Source organism: Lineus longissimus, chromosome 14 (genome assembly GCF_910592395.1).
Source record: "Lineus longissimus chromosome 14, tnLinLong1.2, whole genome shotgun sequence".
Taxonomy (NCBI): Eukaryota; Metazoa; Nemertea; class Pilidiophora; order Heteronemertea; family Lineidae; genus Lineus; species Lineus longissimus.
Window position 1 is genome coordinate 13,638,138 of NC_088321.1, and position 16,093 is coordinate 13,654,230.

A 16,093-nucleotide genomic window follows, 5' to 3' on the forward strand; every position below is an offset into this window, starting at 1 on the left:
CGACATCATTTTGACTTCGAGAAAACGCCGAGAGGACTGTTGGGAGTGTATATTTCACACTAGTTACACTCCGAACGCAGTAGACCGGCCTCGTTCCTCACAAAAGGGGACTAAATTAGGATGACGCAATGGGCTGCCCTGGGAGTCTAACAGGAGTCGGAGGCTTTTTCCGACTTCTTAACGGTTTCTCTAACTATTTCCTTTCAGGGAAAAGTCGGATAAATCAGGGAAATTTAGAGAAACCGTTATGATGTCGCAAAAAGCCTTGTTTTGAACAACCGGGCTCTCTTCTATTTTCAACTAAATCCGTAAAATGTCAGGCTATTTGCTGTTTTTTCTTGAAAATGGCAAATACACTTGCCATGGACAACTCAGTGTTGCGGAAGCTCTTTCTCCAGAATGTCCAGGGTATTGTGCAAATTTCGGTGCAACTTTTTTTCAGTGTTTCCGTTTCTGAGTGTTTCCTCCTAGGAACGCTGATAAAAAAGAGTTTTGTACGCTTTTCGGTGTTTCCCCAGTGTTGCGGAAGCTCTTTCTCCAGAATATCCAGGGTTGCGAAAATTTCGGTGCAACATTTTTTCAGTGTTTCGGTTTTTTAGTGTTTCCCCTTGAGGTTTATGAACGCTGAAAGACAGATTGACACGTTTTCTCTTTCCCCCATTCACTGTCTTCCAAGCTGACAGTTGTATGGAAACACCAGAATATGTGGAACAACCAAAACGTCACACCGACTTGTGCCAAAAATAAAAAGAAGAAGAATTAAGTACAATGTATTTGCACAAGCAATACTAAATTTTATTTACAAAATTAATTAGTGTATGAAAATATACATGTACTAGCATTGTACCCGTGGCGCAGGCAGGTTCAAATGGGCTATACCTTGAATAGATTGAATTGCAATGAAAATATAATGCAATATCAAAGGAGCAATATCGAAGAGACAAATTAAACCAACCATTTGTCCACAGACTCGGACCCTGTGGCGTGCTGTATGCGTGCATATAAAAGTAAATCAATTGGTCCGAATGAGATGATGAGGCAATGTGAATATACCTCGTTCCTTAGTCAGCAATATGCCCCTTTTTATACGGAGATGAAGGAGAACCCAGATAGGCCTTCACATGTCGGCCTCCAAATGGCTCGGACCAATTGCACTATCACTACTAAAACTTTAAAATGCGTGCTCCTCCTACATGTAGCATGATCTCGGGCAAGGCACTTAGTCGACAGGCAAGCTAGAAGTTCAGCAAAGTAAGCAGCTCCTTGATAAGGCCATGCCAAGTTCAGAGTGCCTCTTCAGATACATCAAGTTTTGAAAGCTGTGTGGTGAGCACATAAACATACCATTGAACATTAATTTGAAAATCCCTTCATAATCAAGGGCTAGCTCTGGCTAATACAGTACCAATATACGATAGACCATCAATTTGACCCCAGCTCCTTACTGCGGGAAAACCCAAGTCCAGCAACCAAAAGTATCAAAATACATTTTTGTTTACATTTGAACTGCACACATGCGTTTGTTTACAATTTCTTTCCCGCGAAATCTCGAAGATCAGGTGACCTACAATCGTGGATTGAAAATAACATTAACCTTGGTTCAGCAGGTCAACACGTGTACAGGCTGTTCCAATCATCCCCCTACAGCCAGCCGTTCAACAGGTAGTGTTAGTCACCCCACAGGGAGTGCAGGTGATTCATTAATCCCCTGCATAACTGAACAGCAATGGCTTGGCTTCCGTGAGTGATAAGGAGAATTGACCGTGTCCGATTAAAAATCCCTCATTACTGCTCCGCTGAAGTAAATTTCCGAAAATAAACATGACGTTGCATCAGGATAACATATCACCTGCAAACGTGCAAAATTTCGAGACGAAACACGACCCCCAAATGGCACTTTAGCGAGCCGCCTTATAGTATTATGATATAGATGCATAAAATCAAATAGGCATGTCTGTCTTACATATCCTGGCAGGCGGGGTGGGGGGGGGGGGGGGTCCTAAATATAGTGCACTCTAAACTTTTTAGATTTTCATTATGAAATATTGATAAGTCGTTCATTTTTGACAGGGTATCGGGCAAAGAGCAAGCGTTTCGCACTTTCAGACATGTTGGTAACTAGGGAAGACCCCACCCTAGGCCCCATATTCAGTGGCCACGTCAATAAGACCAAGCTATGTAGCTGTTGTATCAAAACCTATTAAGTAGGTCAAGATTGGATGAACCCCTTAAATATGTTTTTGCTATTATTCACCTCTTACGGCGGCTACAGAAACTACAGTTGACAGAATATGATGGGGTATTTACAACGAATTATTTACAAATCGAAGGTTCATTTACAGGAACTATTTATGTGGCACTGCTGATAGCTATGGCAATTAGTGCGCCCCAGAAAGGGGAAGATATTTGCAGTATAAAAAGTAATAGACAACGAAATTTGTATGAATCAAAACAGATCTATGAGGTCTGGACCTATTACACCACTGGTGCAGCTCTATTTTCTAATGCATCATGATCAAGGGAGACTTCTCTGATAAGAGAACTGTAGAGAAGCAAAATGGCAGGCGCGTCCTTTTTAAAGGCTTTCATCTTATTCTATACAGGTATAACAATAAAAAAAATATATCACAGTTTATCATTATCAACATCAACAACGGAATGGTAGAAAACACAGAATTCCACTCCCTATACTTTCGAGGAATCATAATTCATTGAAATTGTCTAAAAGTTTTTTAATAGCTTCACTAATGCACTTAATTTTAGTGACGAAACAGCTTGCTCCCTATGATAATACAGGGGAAAAGCTCACAATGTTACCTTTTCATGGGTATTTCGAAATATGCCTCTCAATTCTTTCCTTTCATTTTTTAATAATCATTCCTTCTGGAGTGTAAATTCATTTGCGAAAGTACATTAGGCGAAAGGAATGAGGGTCTCCATAATCTGAAAGTAGCCCACCATACGTTTGGGAATAAAGAATGTTCGTTAATCACATAGCAAACGGTCGAAGAAAATCCTCCCTCTACGAGCTCGGATCAATGAGGTCAGACAGTTTGCGGGTGGTGGAGGGTGCAATATCCCCTCTGCACAATGTTGCATCCGACTGAGCATGCTCTACAAGGTCCAAGTCGTTCAAAAATATAGGATGCCCGTTGTCCTTAACATTCCTAACTGTTACGTCAAGTATCCATAAAGACGTTTTTTCGTTTAGTTCGAAACCCCATTGATATTTTTCACGTTACACTAATGAGTCTTCTTATTCTTACGTATCATCGGCGACAAAATATCTTCCTCGCTGTCGGACTCCATTTTGAATGGCGTTACGGTGGTAACACCGTCAGTTCCGTCTCTTGACACGAAAGCGGTCGTATTGAAATCGGAATCCTTCGGCTGTTTCATTGTTTGGAGCAGATCTAGTTTGTCACCTTCCCACATGATGGCACCATCGACGGAGTCCTTCTCTTCATTGCCGTTAGGGACCGCCAGTGGTTCGAGGTCATCTACCGAATCGTGTTTTGCTTTCTCAACAGATGGCGCTTCGATCCCGTTTTCGTCATTATGCGGATGTTCCAATGTGTCGACAGGTCTGTTTCGCCTACCGAGCCGGCGTGACGGTCTTTCGTCGTGCTTTGCCCAGAATCCACCATCATCTAGCGAGTCCCTCTTCGATGCTTGTCTATCTCTTGCCATGAAATTATTCAGTGAGTCGTTCTGCTGATCATCATGTGGAGGCGACACTGTATGTCGGGCCGCCATGTTGTTGTTTGCATCACCGTTGACCTCTTTGTGTTGCGTTCTTGTTGCATCGAATCGTGAAGGAGGGATTAACGGATTAGTGGGAGTATTCTCATTGCCTTTCTCTTCTGATTCATCGCCACCAAGTAGATGGGTGATGTCGCTGTTCCCGAAGAAGTCATCCAAAGAGTCGTTATCCAAATTTTCCCCAGGAGGTGCAAAGTCAGGTTTACCGATTCCTTCTGGTGATGATCTTTGTCTATCTTTGAGTAAGATGGATTCCTCTTTCCTGGTCGAAAAATCAACATGGTCACTCCTCATTTTGATGGTACGGTCGGAGTCAGTAGCACTGGGGCTTCCGTTCGCCAAATCTGTGTCAACATTTGGCCTGGTAACGCCAGCGACAAAAGCGCCATCTCTCGTCCCCACCTCGGCAGTCACTGGAACTACATCAGGAACAACCTCAATCTTTTCATTCTCTGGAATCTTCGAGGTATTTGACAAAATGAGATCCTTTTTTTCATTGTCACCAACAATGAGTATGTCGACTTTTTTATCCAGCCTTGTTGTCCTCATCGGCTTTTTCGCATTTCCTTCGAAAGGTGGCTTTCCGATATCTTCATCAAACATATCAACAGATCTGTGAACTTGTGGAACACTTTCTACAGTCAATACGTCTTCTACCTCGTCTTTTGTGGCATTTCGTCCAATAGGTGGCGTCCTGATACCTTCATCAAACATATTAACAGATCTGTGAACTTGTGGAACACTTTCTACAGTTAATACGTCTTCTCCCACGTCTTTGTTGGCTTCCTTTTCTTTTACTACAGTAGATGTCCCACCAATCTCATCTCGTTTTAAATCTAAGATATCGACAGAGTTTTCAACTTGTGGTACCGTCTCGATCTGTAGTACCTCATCCACCACGCCAGTAGATGTTGTCTCGGGTACGTCCTTCTTACCTCGGATTTCTTCATCCTTCGCAGCAGATTTCAGGTCTAGAATTCCAACTGATCTTTTGGCAACTGGTAGAGACGATTCCACCTTCGGTTCCTCACGAAAATCCATCACGTCATCCACATAACCACTTTCCAAGGTAGCACTGGTAGCCATTTTGATCTCTGGTTCTGGTTCCTGATTCGTCACGACGCTAGCAGAGGGCAGCAGGTCTGAAATAGGGCTGGTTTCATGCACTTGAGCATTTGCCTGTATCACACTTACGGAGGCTCCACTCTCGGCCAAAGGAGCTTCTTGAGCCTGGAGCACCTCTTCTCCAGTAACAGTTTCAAAGTCGTCACTGGCAGCTATTCCAAGGTCACTTGGTTTCTCTTCTAGCTTCTTTGGTGAACCTATTGAGGGCGCCACAGTGACAATGTCATCATCGGCAGCAGTGTCCCAAATTCCATGCTTCTGTACAATTGCCACTTTGCCTGCTTCTACTCTCCCGTGTGTATTGAGCTCTTCCCTCGATGCAAGTTCTGGGTCAGCCATACCCAAGAAACGGTCCTCCACAGGGGAGGACTCGACCTGCATAACGTCTTCCCTGTTGGTTTGCAATTCGTTCCGTAGATTCTCGGACTGTTCCGAGGTTTCTATTTCTAGTTGTGAATCAAGAACGCCAGGGGTCGCTTCGACAACACCAGCTGTTTCTATGGTAACGACTTCATCTATTGCACTTTCTTCCATCTTTGCATCAACTGGAGATCTTTCGATAGGTTCTGGACTGGTGCTGCCATCTACTTGACGAGGGGCGGATCTCGCATTAATTGGTGACAACATACCAAATCTGAAATTGAAGTATAATGCTGCCATGCTAAGTATGAAAAGCAAAGTGCGTCCATCATTGAGTCAGAGAAGATAAAAAACGTAGGGTAGCCTTGTCAGGGTAGAAGTCAGATGTAGAAGTTTGATGTGGGTGGTCTAATACAAGAGTTGGCTTTGCATTTGGTCAGCATCGTTCATTGAGCACAACCTTCGGAGCCAAACTGGCTGCATCTGGCACTAAATACTTTCAACACAGAAGAAGTTCATTGCCATAATGAGAAAAACCTTCATCAACTGCTAAACGATTATCCATAGGACCCTCGCTTCTACATGAACTTTCATTCTTTTAATCTGCTCTTCATCTTAGTCCCACCTCTCCGAGTTACGGCCAACAACCTCTCCTAGCAAATCCTGCCTCAACCTAGAGACAACATTGAACGGGACCTTTGTATGGACCACATATCCAACTTACAGCTTCTTCACTGGACGTGGCTATGCCGGTGTAAAAGTAAAAAGTGTCCCCCCTAGAAAAAGTGTCTGGGCCTATTGTATTCTGACAGATTATGGCATATGGTTCTATATAGGCAATGACCGTCAATAGCTCAGCGCATAATAGAATCCTTTGTTCCCGGACATTTTATCCTAGGACATTTTAAACTTCTACACCGGGACACCCAAGAAGCCGTATTCAAGCTTTCGGTTTCAGCGTTTCATAGCCTCATCACAGTGAGAAAAATGAATGAGATGGATCAACAATTCATACAAGAGTCATGTGTAGAGTGGCCTACAGTCTGAGACTCGATATGCTCGGAGAGGTTGTTGCCCTTGACTCGGAAGGATGGAGGATATATTCGGAGTTGTAGCTGATTTGACAGGGTGACTTGGCAGCATTTGTTTTTTCAGCTTCGAGACGTCAAAGTCTGCAGAATAGTGTGGAGCCCACGAGATAGGTGTCTCCCTTTTTGAAAGGAAGTGCTATGGAGAGGTCAAAAGATCAACTTACCCCTCATCCTCATCTTCGTCTCCTTTCTTCTTTTTGTTCTTCTTCTTTTTCTTCTCCTTCTTCGTCTTTTTGTTCTTCTTCCCCTTCTCATCCTCACGATTTAGTTCAGCTTCCAAAGCAACAGGTGCTGCCTCAATTGCCGATACCTCCATGGCAACAAGCTCATCTTCGCCTTCCACCATTCTGGATTCTTGGCTTACATTTGTATGACGACTCAATGCAGATTTCCTCTTCTTGTCATCTTCTGAGTCTAAGTCTTCCTCGTCTTCCTTCTTCTTTTTCGATTTTTCGTCTTCAGAGTATTCATCTACCTCCTCCCTTTTGGATTTCTTCTTCTTCTTCTTCTTTTTCTCATTTTTATCCTTGTCTTTCTCAGACTTCTTCTTTCCCTTCTTCTCATCAAGTACAAAAGGAACCGCCTCGATGGCAGAAGCTGTTTCCATGACGACGAGTTCGTCTCCATCGTCAACCATTTGGGATTCTTGTTTGACCTCTGTATGAAGATCAAGGTCACGCTTGTCATGTTCATAGTTCGCCTGAAAAACCATAGGTGCCGCTTCAGTCTCTTTGATGATGTTTTGCGTGATCTCCTCACTTACTGGCGAAGACTCTATTGCTTCTGTTTGTTCTGCTGTTATCACATCTTGATCGTCAAAACTTTCTGACTCCGTAACTTTAATTTCAGGTACACCTGCAGAGGGCTCTGTCATCGCAAAAACTTTCGGAGCGGATTCAACCTGAGATGTTCTTTGCACTGTAATAACTTCCTCCTCCTCGAATCCATCTACGTCGTCTAGTTCAAGCTCACCATGTCCGCTAGGTGTCGTCTCGATCATTGCACTTTGCTCTGGCATCACAGGGGCTTCCACTTCCACATTTTTCTGAAACTTCACACGAGGTGTTACTACTGGCTTTATTCTCCGTCTTGTCGTAACTGGCATGACGATATCATCATCATCACTGGTGAAATCTTGCTTGGCGGGTTCGTTCCACGAATTCACAAAAGAGGGCGGTGGGTGTTCTACAGGTGCACTCTGAGTCCTCTGGACAGTGTCCATGGCAATGTAATCCTCCTCATTGTCGTAAGATGGCGCTGGTGCATATTCTACTTTTTGACCCTGAGACTTCGTGATCACTTCCTCGTCACTGTCAACATGCACTGACTCTTCAACAAAATGGACCCGTTTTTCCAGGAGTTCTAATTTTGCTACCATAGCTCTCTCAGAGGCATCTGGCTTTCCATGGAGATGAATACCCAAATGCTCTTCCCCCGACACTCCCGAATTCTTATCAGAGCCCAAGAAAGCATCCATATCAACTCCACTTTCTACAACGCCGACAGTCGCCGCCGCAATGACCTCCTCTTGATGTCCTTTCCTATCCTTCTTTTTCTTCTTTCCATCTTTGTCCTTTTTAGATTTCTTCTTCTTAGTGCTGTCACTTTCATCTTCCGATTCAAATTCACCTTCGTCTTCAGAGCCTTTCTCCTTCTTCTTCTTTTTCTTCTTTTTCTTCTTTGCTTTTTCATCCCCAGAATCTTCATCTTCTTTTTTGGACTTCTTCTTCTTTTTCTTCTTATTGCCACCTTCAGAATAACCATCTTCGTCTTCTTCATCAGAAACCTTCTTATTCTTCTTATCTTTCTTCTTCTCATCCCCAGATCCGACTTCGTAATCAACCTTGTGACCCTTCTGTGCATCCAACTCATCCAACTTCTGCAACATGTCGTCGATGTCAATCGCACTCTCTATCTGAACTTCGCGGGTCTCTCCTATCACCTCTTCCACATCTGACGAGTCTCCAAGCACACCCGGAGCAACGCTTTCATCTTGACTCTGACTCGATGCAACTAATTTTTCGAATTCCGACATATCAATAGTAGTCTGCTTCTGAGGTTCTGGCTTGTCCATTTCTTCTAATTTTTGCAACATTTCATCCATGTCGATTGCAGACTCCACAACATTTTCTTTCGTCTCTTCGAGAGCCTCTTCACTTACTGAGCTTGCAGACGACATCCGACCTTGTTTTTTGTCGGCAGAGTCGTGGATGCGTTGAAACTCTTCAAGGGCGTGCAGAGCATCTTCATCCAATTCTTTGTATTGTTTATCAGTCTGTTTCTTACAGTCGGCAGGAGGTGGCGCTGAGTGCAACTGGATAGTAGGTGCTGAATGCACTGTATCCTGCACTGAGGGAACAACGGCTTCGTCAGACTCTAAGCGGCCGAATGTGGAGTGGGTTTGTTGAGTTGCAGGTTGCATCTGTTGGTAGGTTGGTGGCTGTACAGTCATGCCCTGCCGTTGCATGAAGAGTGGATCATACATCGGTGCCATCATAGGCTGTACCATTGGCATTGCTTGAGGCATCGGCTGCATGTAGTAGGGGTAAGGCATCATCATAGGTTGGCCAGTATTAGCGGGTGCCACCATGAAGAGTTTATAAGGCGTCTCGGGCTGTCCAGGCATCTGTCCTTGCATCATCGGCTGGAATCCAAAAGGTAGGTACTGCGGCTGGTGCTGAATGATCGGTTGGGTAGGGATATCAGCCCCTTGGACGTCTTGACTCGTATGATGCGTGGATTTGGTCGGGCCGACATGCATGGCCATTGGTTGGTCCGGTGCAGGACTTACCCTTGAATGCTTCCCGTAATGGGGTGGCGATCTCCTTTGCTTGCTCGCTGTGGCTACACTTTCCATCCCAGGCGCCGCCGCATGCACCCCACGGTCCACTTCAGCGTACACTTGGTCCTCTACAAGATCCTGTGTGCCAGCGTAACCGTTCGAAAGCTCTGGTCCTCTGGCACTCTTTAGAGGTGGAATGATAGGACGACCCTGATTAGAATAACGGCCATCTTTCCCCGTCTCATAGTCTTGCCATTCCTGCTCCAAAGCATTTTGCCTTTTGTAAGCATCATGTTCCCGCTGTTTTGCTTGAAACTCTACATGTCGTTGCCTTGCTGCGTGCGCAGCAGCCTCCTTCTGAGCATAAGACATTCCATCTGCAGCCACATCCGTTTCAAGACCACATGGTTCAGCGTGCACTTCGCCTCTGTGTGTTTGCACAACGACGTCCGGCTCTTCATAAATTCCAGAACCTCCTGGAACGGAATGGGCGACATGGCTTCGTTCTGGCTCAATGGCCTCTTCGATTCCTTCATTTAGCAGATCCATTCTACCAGAGTGGACCCCGCCGTGGTGATCTGGCCTGATCATTGCTTCAGTATCGGCATTAACTTGGTAGCTGAAAGGATATCGAGGAGCAGGATGAGCTTTGGTCAGTTGGGAGGCTCGCGGACAGAATATGGGCTGCGGTAATTACATGGGCCCCGATAACCCCTGCAACTATCACCATTCTCCAGGGTTCGGTCAAAGGCTCAGGGAAACGAGGCAGACCGAAATGATGGTAGCTTAGTGATACTAAGGAGTGGACTGGTCTGAGTACGACCCAACCTACACGGGCTGCTGAAGAGAAGCCGCAGAAGATTGACTATTACCCCTGTCGCGTTGGTTGTCCCTCGACCATAAGGCCAGGGGACATAATGATGATGTGATGATATGAGTTACACCAAGTATGGATTAAATCTATACTTGGTTACACTCACCCCTGTTCTGGGTCCACCTGCTTCTTCTTCTTCTTTTTCTTCTTTTTACCATCTTTCCCTTTCTTCATTTCATCCGGGTCAATTGGTGGAAGATGTCCCGGGGACTTAGACTGGTCCTTTCTGAAAAACAATCATTGTAAAGGTCAGAATGGAGCCAGTGCGGAAGTGAAAAAAATCCCCTCGGAAAAGGTGTCTGGTCCTAATCTATCTGACGGATTATGGTAGAGGCAATGACCGCCAATTGCCGTTAAGAAGTCGGAAAAAGCCTCGTACTAGTGTATTCGACCTGTAGTCTTGTGGGTTTCCTCCTTGCCTTAGACCAATCACTCATTTATGTACATCGTGTGTATACAGTGTACATACCCGCCGAAGTCTTTCTGTGTAGGATATGAACCCACTGGATACTGTTTATCCAGGGATGCCCCTTTCTTCTGTTTCTTTGGCTGTCCGGAGAGCTGAAGAGAAATGCAATGTATCATTGGAGGCATTTCCTGGTAATAAATAACAACAGTGTCCATAGATTTGGTCTCTGGTCTCTATAGCCATAAAGAGTTCCCCTCTTGACTCAAGCCTAATATGCTCTATTTAACAAATCACAATATACATGTTATCAAAAGTGTATATGAATAGGCATTGAATAACTTTTCTTTTCTTTTGGTTCTCGGCAATCTGGAGAATCGATTCTCAGGGGTGAAATATGTGATGGACATTATAGGAGTTATTCAAAGTAAAAATATATAATATTTTTTGTGACACCTAGTACATGTATTATGCATACCTTTCTCTGTTGTTTTTTTACCAAGTGACAAAAACAGATGAGAACGATGATGCCTATGATGAGTAATAGGCCTCCCAATGCGATAGCGGCTATTGCAGAATAGGCCACGTAGCTGTAAAGAAAAATGCAGAATCATGTTATTTCTATAAACATATAAAACGTGCACACATGAATTTTGGCGAGAAACACCAGGTTTGTCAATCACCTTCTATTTTACGATTCAGCATTCTCCAAGGGAAAAGTTCTAAATCATGAAGTGAATGTACTCTCAGCAATGTGGACATATCTTCGTCATTCACGCAAAACTGTTCAACAGTCAACCTCCAACGACAATCCCACTCGACAAATAGTAATATTAATTCATATTAAACACATTAAAAACCTTTTATTTGATTTTAAAAGCAGTTATCGAGTGAACGGACATCACCCAAAATATCCACGAAATAAACGAACAAATGACCACAAAAACACCTTTTCTCAAAAAAACTAGCGATTCATACCAAATAAATCTGACGGGAGACAAAACTGCATACAAAATTAGCAAGGCTATGAAAAATAATAAGACCTGCAGTAATAGATTTCAAGGAGAAAATCGGCGAAGAAAAAAATTTAGAGGCAAAAATAAGGATCACAATTGTGAACCGAATAAGTAATTGTAATAAGTCAGGAAACCTGAATGTCGGCGCCTATGATAAGTAACAGGCCTCCGAATGAGATGGTGGCTATTCCAGGGCCACATGGCTGTAAAGAAAAATGCAGAATCGTGTTGAAAAAGTCGGAAAACGTTATTAGAAATAAAAGGGAATTGTAATGTGTTGAAAAACATGATTGATGGTGCGTATGAAGAGCGATGGACTTCTAATATGTCCAAGGGAAAGCGCCATTATTTCAGAATAGGTGAAACAGCTGTAAGGAAAAGTGCATAATCTTGTTGAATAAAGTATTACGTGTCAAGAAAGATGACTGATGAAGCCTATGATAAGAGGCATCCGAGTGTGATGGCGGCTATTCCAGAATAGGTCACTGTAAAGAAAATTACGGAACCGTATCGAAAAAAGTCGGAAACGTTGAAGAGAAAAAAAGGAATTGTTATTCGTCAGGAAACCTGAATAGTGGCGCAGTAGGCCGCCGAGTGGAACAGCCTCGATTCCAGAATAGGCCAAGAAGGTGTAAGGAAAAATGTAAAATCGTGTTGAGGAAAGTCGGAAACTTTGAAGAGAAGAAGGAAGAAATTTGAATGAGTCAAGAAACACGCTTTGTTTCGAGAATATGAAAATTGGATACTTACATGCGCCAGTCGCCAGTGATCTTCAGATAACCGACGTGGAAGTAGAGGAGGGCTCCACCTATAGCAATCAGGATGATAGCCAGGAAGAGCCAGACAATACCACAGGTCTGCAATGATAATTATGATAATAAACAGTAAGGATTCTTATAAATAATGATGCTAATGATGACAAAGATGATGATGATGATGATGATGATGATGAAGATGATGATGATGATGATGATGATGATGACGACGATATAAATAAAGATAAAATCCGGGACAGGTTCTAGCCATAATTTGCAGGTGAAATGCTGGGAAATGTCGTCTTCGGTGTTTCAGATTTTTAAATCGTTTCAATATTGCCAGGGGGTACCCAGGGATTTTAATTCTTTCTGTGCTAACCACAGCAATCATAGTTTAAAGCATCCATGTAGGAAGCTGCAAGGGCTTCCATACTCATAATGACAGGAAAACCAGCAGCGCAATCTTAGTCAAGGCAGTACGTTCATGGGGAGACCGATAGTAATTAAATACATTTTGAAAGAAATTGTCTTTCATCCCCTACCTGAATGCATCGGAGTTTCTTCTTCAGTTTTCGTATGGGATTATCATCTTTTCCGTAGACAGCATCCAGGCCCTTCTCCATGCGGTCGTTCCGCTTCTTCGTATAATCCCCGAAGCACATCTTCGGTAGTTTCCGTCAGTGCTATGACGCCACCTGGAGAGATGAGGAAATTATTCTTTTTTGTTTGCCGCTGAATGTTGCTTTTTATTGTTTCTTATTTTATTTCTCGACAATGCACTAAAAGTAAAGTACAGTTCTACATGTAAATTTAAACTGTTATTTAATTTTAGGACGGCAAAACTCAGAACACTTTTGTTGCATGATTCTAGTTTCTGTCAAAACATTGACTATCGCAATCAAACAAACTGTGTACCATTTTCGGTAAGCTATATTTAGCAACCCTCGTGTGTCTATACAGTGTATGCTATTACTAGTACCATACCTATTAAAAAAATTAACCTGAACTTGAGGGGTATAACATCTTGGAGTTAACCATGTCTGCAAGGTCAGTGTTTTTCAGGAGTAAATGTCCACCTAAATATATTTTGTCCGTTGGGCGAAAACTATTGGACCGATTTCTTTAGAATTAAATTTTTCTTAAATGGGTACACCATTCGGAGATAATGGTGATCCAGGAAAATTGAAATGCAGTAATAGTCTACTTATACACAAAAATACCGTACAGAAGTTATTATGTATAAATTTGCTGAAGCTTGGCGTGTATGGCATTTGTATATCTGTCTACACAACGGCTATGACAACATTCATAGTTAGTACGTATTTGCGCAATTGGAAATGTTCAAATTCAATAACTAATTTTTATTTTTTAACGCACGGCGTAGGCCTTTACATCTAATTTTAGGACCAAACACAATTTCATGGTTAGAGGCTAGAAAATTAAGTTGTTTTTTTCTCATTGTTAGAGCCATTTGGTGATTTTGAGTAGATGTGAAAATCCTCTTTAGTCCTAAAATCAGACTTAAGAAATACAAACTTTGAAGAAATCGGTTCAGTAGTTTTCGCACAGCGACCCAGAAGTTCGTGAACACATCAGTTTGAAAAAGCCTTGTATACAGTAGAACTTCCTTCAGCAGATACCTCTCTATAAAAAACATCTTCTGTATCAAGGACACTGCATTTGGTCCAAAATTGGTGATTTCCATTTAATTTGACCTCTCTAATAAGGACCCCCCACATCAATGCATCAGGACAGCATTTGTCAGTCCCGAGGGTGTCCTCAATCGAGAGATTTTACAGTACTTCAATCTGAAAAAGCCTCGTATGGAACTATTTCATTGATGAATGATAAGGCTTTCAATTCATCGAATCTAATCAATTCATAAGTTAGCCCAAATTCAGACAACTTTCTCATATCTTATCTTATAAGGCCATACATGGCAGTGATAGAGTGCTGTTATATAAATATATCCGATGTGATATCATGCATGGTTCTTTCTTTTTAATTTCTCAAAATAGCGAAGTATATAGTTTTGTCATTTGATAAAACGACATGGTGTTTGTAGAGATCGATCACTGATCATGTTGAGTGGGTGGTTGGTAAAATACCCGCTCCTGCCCAATCCAACACAAGTCCACCCAAGCCGAAGCCCCCAGGTTTAGAGATGAGAATCAGTTAGACAAGATGTATTTTGATGAATAACTGCCATCTGTATCAAACTTGGAGGTGGCCTTCTACGTCTTTTTCCTCTTCTGCGTTCGGAATTTATAAGATGCACGCCAGATGGTCAGTCGGTTTCCGCTAACGACGAAGTCGGCCGTCTTAGAGAGTTCCACCGCAGAGCCCCAGTTTTTTGGTCAGGGTGGTGTTCTTTTGCCAGTATTTCGCTCTATTCTTCCTTTAAGGGAGCAGGTTTGAAGCACATGAGCTAGGATTTGGTCTACAGCTTCACATTCACATTGAGCAGATTCTCGTGAGCCTATTTTATATGTGAAGGATGGAGTGGCCGGATCATGACCGCTGATCGAACCCAACGACCACGGACGAAGGGAACAAAGTCGGCCATTGGTAGCACAACACTCTTAAAATGGTGAAATAGAATAGAAACAACCAACTTGGGAACAAAATTTGTGTCCTTAATAAAGAGTTGTCCGCTAAGCGAGGTTCCAGGTTACCTTACTTTAACGTTGGTAGTGTGGTGCTCTGTCATAGCCAAGTGTAGTATTGAAGAAAAAAAGTCACATACTTTTCTACTATATGACAAGGGCACAGTGTCTGTACGAAACTTTAAACACCCACATGACCAATGGCCCATGTCAATATATGATGACACCTTCTTAATACATGTAGTTGGAATTACGTTTACGTTCGGATATCGTAACCTCCCTATTGGAACGATATGCCAAATTGCTTTCCAATTGATGTCTTACCTTAAATTCACTCGTCTTTTGATTTGTTTATCCGAAAGTTATAGTGCTGTAATATCATGATATGGAGGGCTCCATTTCAGAATGTCAAGTTTAATCCAGATAATGTAGTATCCGGTACCCCGTGGAGAAAGTAATCATAAATTGAGTTTAGAGGAGGTTAACCAAAACCTATCGGTAGGAAACATCGAAAACACCCATAAGCCTATACTCTATATTGATAAATTCGATATAGCCAAAAGCCTATTGAAATCTTCATATGGACTTAGTCAATGCGGTGTCGCTAAGGACAGCTAAATGTTTATCTCCAAAGCTTAGTGTAGGCCTACCGTGACCTAGATTCGATATTCGGCAACAATAAATAGATTTTCATGATCGTTTTGGTCTGTTTGTAATGAATTGAATGAAAATATAAAGGCTTAGCCACGTGATTCCATAAGGCCTAGCTACAAATCTGCGTTTTACGCCACGTAACGCGTTAGGCATTCGTTCGTGGGTATTGCGTCGTAAATACAATTAACTATTAGTTGGTGCGACAGCTTGATGATGCTATGATACCTACCGAGGCGAGGAGAGGGCATTTTACAGACAGCTTGCGAAAATAAAATTCTTTTCCAAATGGTCATTAACATTGGAAGACAGGGACAGCTTCAAGTAAATTGTCTAAATAAGCTTGTACATTCATACTTCTCTTCCATGGTAAACATACGTTGCCTGTGAAAAGGGTCTTTTCAAAATGGCCGAACTTTATTTACGCAGGTTGTCTATCTGTCGAAGGAAATACGCTTTAAAGCTGAAAAGCAAAAAGTGATGACATCTTACCTCACAAATGCCAAGCAACGGATCACGCTCTACCTGTTGAAATGTCGTAAAATTTTGAACGTTGGTAGAGAGTCGCGAAAATGCCGCAAATCCCTGGAAAATACATTACATAATGCAAAACCGTAGTCCCGCGAGAGAGGATAACGTGATGACGTCATATCATATGCGTCCAG

The 16,093-nt window shown here is 42.6% G+C and overlaps 1 protein-coding gene across 1 annotated transcript; it reads right to left on the reverse strand.

Annotated features, from left to right (window-relative positions):
• Window positions 1-825: 825 nt before the first annotated feature.
• On the reverse strand, window positions 826-15,334 carry LOC135498565 (uncharacterized). Its single transcript, XM_064788861.1, has 8 exons — window positions 15,102-15,334; window positions 12,714-12,866; window positions 12,167-12,273; window positions 10,879-10,990; window positions 10,464-10,555; window positions 10,101-10,220; window positions 6,503-9,739; window positions 826-5,521 (listed from the first exon to the last, which is right to left on the reverse strand). Exons 2-8 carry the CDS (start codon window positions 12,831-12,833, stop codon window positions 3,244-3,246), a joined length of 6,066 nt encoding a protein of 2,021 aa, XP_064644931.1. The 5' UTR covers window positions 12,834-12,866; window positions 15,102-15,334; the 3' UTR covers window positions 826-3,243.
• Between the last annotated feature and the right edge of the window lie 759 nt (window positions 15,335-16,093).